The 6,000-nt window shown below is 39.4% G+C and overlaps 1 protein-coding gene across 1 annotated transcript in view; it reads left to right on the forward strand.

Annotated features, from left to right (window-relative positions):
* PLCB1 (phospholipase C beta 1) overlaps window positions 1–6,000 on the forward strand; it is a 567,798-nt gene that overhangs the window by 480,450 nt on the left and 81,348 nt on the right. Inside the window, exons 14-15 of the mRNA XM_081832287.1 lie at window positions 583–760; window positions 4,856–4,923. Coding sequence (XP_081688413.1) covers window positions 583–760; window positions 4,856–4,923 — 246 coding nt within the window. The remainder of the gene's footprint in view (window positions 1–582; window positions 761–4,855; window positions 4,924–6,000) is intronic.

Consider the following 6,000-nt stretch of genomic DNA (forward strand, 5'->3'; position numbering starts at 1 on the left):
CTGAAAGGTTGATTCTGTATGCTTGCCTGGAAGCTCCTGCCCATCTTTACCAACCCTTCCTGACAGACACCACACTAACTGGCCTCCCTCCTTTGAAAATCCAAGGCAGGGCCTTCCTATCTGTCCGAACCCAAAATGGTTGGATTTACGGTCCACAGCAAACTCCTGAACCTTTGGATTAGCAAGTCTCCCAGTACATTTCGATGGTCTTATTCATGGGGATTTTGTTATGGAAAAAAAAAAAAGAGTTTGGTAATTAAAATATGCCTTTCATGTGAAAAAATAAAGAACTGCGAAACAGCAAAACACACTTACAAGAGTTTACTCAGCTGTACTGAAGGTAGTAATGAATAATCTAGAAGCTCTTGGTGTCCAACACCGTCCTGGCGCCTTGGGGAGGGAAGCTGAAAGAAAGGGGCAATATTTTTTTTTAAGATTTTATTTGTAAGTCATCTCTACCCCCAACGCGGGGCTCGAACTCACCACCCCGAGATCCTGAGTCACACCCTCTGCCGACCGAGCCGGCCAGGGCGCCCCTAACGGTGCGATATTTTTACAGAAGGCGCTTTTCTTTTCCATTAGCTGGAATCTGGAGTTCCTCTTCCAAGCCCTATGGACTTAATGTACAAAATTTTGGTGAAAAATAAGAAGAAATCGCACAAGTCGTCGGAAGGAAGTGGCAAAAAGAAGCTCTCCGAACAAGCTTCCAACACGTACAGCGACTCTTCCAGCGTGTTCGAGTCCTCATCTCCAGGAGCTGGTAAGGGGTTAGGGACTCTTGTTCCCTGTGCTGCATGGGTTTCAGAAGCGCTGACTTAACTTAGAAGGACATTGAACATTCCTATTTGGACGCGCTTTAAAACTGCGCTGGTTTTTCTATTTCTGCTACCAACTGGGTGGCCTCGTTAAAACTATGCACACGTATTATCTCCAGCTCTGTAGGTAGGGAGGCCCACGTGGGTCTCACGAGGCTAAACTCTCGGTGTCAGCGGGGTGGCTTTCCTTCCTGGAGGCCCTAGGGAATCCTATTCCTTGCTGGTTCCAGCTTCCAGAGGCCACCCACGTTTGTTGATTTATGGCTCCTTCCCCAGTGTCAAGCCAGCAATGCCCCGTCTCACTTCTGGCATTGTACTGCCCTCTGACCACAGCCAAGAAAGGTCCTTTCCTTTTAGGAACTCACACCATTACACTGGACCCTTCTGGATAATCCAAGATAATCTCCCCCTTCTCAGTTCCTTAATCTATCTGCAAAGTCCCTCTCACCGTATATTCACAGGACACAAGACATATTCCCAGGACGTGGTCATTTGGGGGAGCCATGATTCTGTCCAGCACATTGGCCAAATCATCTTCAAACTGACCCCATGATTTTAAACTTCTCAAGGACAGTGATCCCTTAACATTCACTTAGGTCTGGGCACCAGACATTCACCGGATATATTCTCATTGATGATATGCTGAAGAGTTCTGGGCAATTCCACTTATCCATATTTTATAGATCTCTTTTAAAATGTAAAAAGGTAAAGTTACTTGAATTATCTGTCAAAGCTCCTAGGTGATGCTTAATATCATTAATTTTCCTTTTAGATTTAAGTTGAAATAGATTTTTGTGGTTGATGAGAAAAGAATTCCAAGTGGTCACCCCATTTCCTTTGAATTGCTTGTCATTTAGTCTGATTTCTCTTCTAGCTTTAATCAGAATCTTGGCATTCTGGAAAGGGCATTAGGAAGCTCTCCTGATTGGAGGGTTAATAAGGGGAGGAAGCTTGAAGCTTGAATCTAGGAAGTTCTTCAACGGAAAGTTTAACTGACATTGGAACACTTTGGAAAACTGGCAGTATTTACAAAAACTGAACATATGCACACCCTCTGCCCCAGGGAGTCCCCTCCTAGGCATATACCGGACAAAAATGTTTATAGACAGTCATCAAGAGAGATGCAAGGAATTGCTTAACACGCTACTCACAACAGCTAAAAACTGGAAACCAACCAAATGTCATCAACAGATAAAGAGGTTGTAGTATATTCACACTGTGGAATAATATGCAACAGTAATGATCTACCTTTGCACACAAGAATAGGGCTACATCTCAGAAACATAATGTTGAGTAAAAGAAATCAAATACAAAAAAGTATCCGCCGTATTGATTCCATTCATATAAAGTACAAGAACAGGCAGAATGAGCCTATGCACTTAGAAGTCAGGAAATGGTGACCCTTGAAGAAGTGGCTGGAAGGGGATCCGAGGAGGCCTCTGGACACTGGTTTTATTTTGTTTCTTGATCTCAGTAACAGTTACTAAGGTCTGCGTAGTCAGTGCAAATTCATCACTCTATACACGTACAAGTATGTATACTTCTCTATATACCTATCATATGTCAATTAAAAGACTTCAGAATAATTTTTTAAATTAAAATATAAACTCTAGGACAATGGGGGGGTGGACCAAGACACTGATTTATCTTTTTTTCTTTAATTTTTCCATCTCAATGGCCAATATCTTTTATGGGTTAGATAAAAATCCTTATCAACAGATATTATACAATTCTTTGAAAGGTTTTATGGGGGGATAGTTTTTGAATGTGTATTTCAAACATTATTATGCAATTCCGAATCTCTTCTCAAAAACAGTGTGTTCTCAGTATGAATGTTCTTTTGAAGGTTTGGAGGAAATATTATTAAGAGGCTACCTAGCATAATTCTTGAACCTCTCGAATCCAGGGAGGAAAGCAGGTCTTCCTTTGCATGGAGAAACTTTTTTCCTGTGTGCTGTTCTCCCTATCAGTTCTGTCCCTCTTATTAACTGGATGCATAACACAAATAACGATTTTTATAGGCGGTGAACATCATTGCTTAATACAAAGAAAAAGCAGCAATCTGTTAGTAATTCAGTAGATTTCCTAAGCTAGCCCCATGGTCTGTTGTGCAATCTTTCTTTCAATGGAAAATTTTGGACATTTAAATAGGTAGGTAGGCTCTTGAATAATGAGCACTGCTAATTTACCATTTGGTTTGTAGATGGTCTCCGGTAATGGGAACTCAAGTAACTCAAAAAACATGCAATGGTTCTTATTTCAAAACTAATTTATTTATCATGGCCCCTGTTGGCCAGGTGCCTTTTCCAGGATTCAGCCCTTTGTCAGTACACTTGTCTTAAAGAACCAGGATAAAGTAGATTTTTTTTTTTAATGGTGCAAGGTTTTAGGGTCTTAAGATGCCTCCAAGGTCCTGCCAAAGACTTATAAGGGAGAAACCAGGGTCTGCTCATAGAGTCATGGAAGACAAGTTCTTTCTTTCCCCCCATACACCAAAGAATGACCTGATAGAGTATTTGAAATGATTGGTGTGTTGTTAGGTCCTGTAAAGCATTGTGTAAATGGTTTTGCCAAAGAAACTTTTAAATTGCTCTATAAAAAGAATACCCTCTCTAATTAAAAAGCAAAAACTGGTTAAAAGAACTTGGAGCAACACATTTGATTATTAAAAAAACTTGAGTGCCAACTTCCTAAAAGAACATGTCTCTATATAAATATGTTTTCTAACCAAAATATAATGGATTCATCTTATTAACTAACACAATATCAGCATCATAAAGTGGCTGTATGTGCTTTCTTCTAATAAACAAGCCATAAATAATGATTTGTTGGTCCCAGAAATCTTTTCCCTCTAAAGATATTTCATAAATACTTTGCCCACTGCTGTCATTGAGTAATTGATTGAACTTCGTCAGCCAAATGAAAATATGTATAAGCTTCTTCGAAGACATGCTGTGGACATTGTGTCATTTATATAGATTAAACGGGGCGGCTAACTTTCAGAAGGTTTGAGGGGGAGGGCCTTGCCTGTGCAAGTTGCCTCATTGTTGAGCTAATATTGCCATCTACTGGGCTCATCCTATTATTGCCCCATGTGAATGCCAAAAGATAGTAGTCAAATCAAATAATGCTTTCTGTAGTATTTAACTTGAAAATCTTTTTACGTAACTGATATCATTGGGTCTGACTGAGGCCCAGAGCTGTGGCAGAATTTAATACCTCATGCTGTATGAATATTTAAAGTAGCAGAATCAACCACCAAATCTTCAGAGAGGAAAAAGAATCCATTGAAATGACTGTGTATTGGCTAAAGATGAGGCTGAATTATGTTTGATTGAAGTAGATTTCCATGCATCATTATGTTAAGGGTTCATGCATTTTATCCTGCTTTTTAAAACGGGACGTAGCCATTTTCTAAGATACGTGCATTGCTTAGAGGACAATGCATCCATTAAATAAGCCTGCAGGCAAATCATAGGGTACAATAGTTAGCTTACAGTCTTTGTGTAGTTAGGTATACACAGCCCCACCCTTTCTGTCCTAGCTCTAGTCCTTGGCCTTCACTGTGAGGTCCCCTATGGCCTTGGAAAAGTGGCCACAAAGTCACTGAGCACTGGCCAAACATCGCATGGAAGAGTCAGGGCTCAGAAAAAGAGGGAAAAGTGGGACAGGATAGTTTATCCCTTTTAGGGTCATAGAGACCCTGAAAGACAATGTACACATCAGTATAGGATGTGTGTACCATAGCTAACTGTAGATGATGCCATATATTTTTTTAAACATACAGATAAAATTGTAAAGCATTTTCAATAGAAGGTGGGCGTTTCAAATGTATTCACAAATGAAACTTGGAGAAAAAAATCCATATTCAAAATCTCAGTATAATTATCTATATAATTAATAAAATTTAAATATCCAAAGGAATAATTTTAAAACCATGAAAGGCCAATACCCAAGGAAATTTTTGGCAATGCACCTGTTAGCATGTGCTTCGAACCTTCAAACCTGTTACCTCATGATCTTTTATTAAAATTCCACAGGGGAAGCTGATACCGAGAGTGACGACGACGATGATGATGATGACTGTAAAAAATCTTCAATGGATGAGGTAGGTATCTAGGGACTGACTTTGGGTCACAGAGGCGTTTCCCCTAATTTGCCCACCCAGAAGGCGCCATTTGGATACAGTTCATGGTCACCTTCTGCCATCTAGCGGTCAAAAGAGTCATAGTTCCCTTTAAAACTTCGGGTTACCCTGTTGGAAAATGAAAATGCATGCTGGGGTCTCTAAAGGAGTTAGCATGGCATTGAGCAAAGCTCTCTATAATGAACAATGCTGCTGACACCGCCTTCCGTCAAATGGGGTATCTGGAGGGTGAATGCAAAAATTCAATTCGTGACATCCAACCACCTGCTTCAATTTTTGAGGCAATTGAATGGATTGTCAAATGGCCCCAAATCCAGAGAAGACATGGGATTTGGGAGAAATGTTCAGAAATGTGACATTCATTCCATTATTGTAATTTTGGAACCACTAGAGATCCTTATTGATGTAAGCTCGAACGTCCCAAAGAATCTCATCAGCTCAGAGATATTATTTGCACAGAATCTAGAAGTGAATCTGGGATAGGTCAATTGGAATTTTAAAATTTTGTTGTAGCAAGGTCTTGGTCCAAAAGTTTATACTGAATCTGCTTTCCAATATATTGGAAAGCATCTGTCTCAGGGATAAATAATGAATGATAAGCTATTCTTACATGATGTTCTTCCTCTGGTACTTACTTCCTTTCATGTAGTCTAAAGTTTTGATTAACTATGTTCATCCACTAAATTTCAAGTCAGTGTCCAGGAGGAAAACTATTAATATGCTTGGTAAAGTAGTTCTGCCTGATAATTACTTCAACTGCACATAACATTTATGACTGATTCTTGATCATTTAAAATTGTCTTACTAATTGAATGGTCCATTTGCAAATGAATATTTCCCAATTCACATTTAACCTAAATATTGCTACAGAAATTTTAAAAAGAAATCATGTCTCCATGCATTCTGTCTTCTGAGAATGGGAGAAAATATTAGATCAGTCTACAGAGGTCTGTCCATGTCAATACTGCATAAAAACTTTATCAAAGTGATATGTAATAGCTAAACATAGCTAAAGTAACATGAGGTTTTACTAAGTGC

This window comes from Leptonychotes weddellii, chromosome 10 (assembly GCF_054177405.1).
Source record: "Leptonychotes weddellii isolate Sample4059 chromosome 10, ASM5417740v2, whole genome shotgun sequence".
Classification (NCBI taxonomy): domain Eukaryota; kingdom Metazoa; phylum Chordata; class Mammalia; order Carnivora; family Phocidae; genus Leptonychotes; species Leptonychotes weddellii.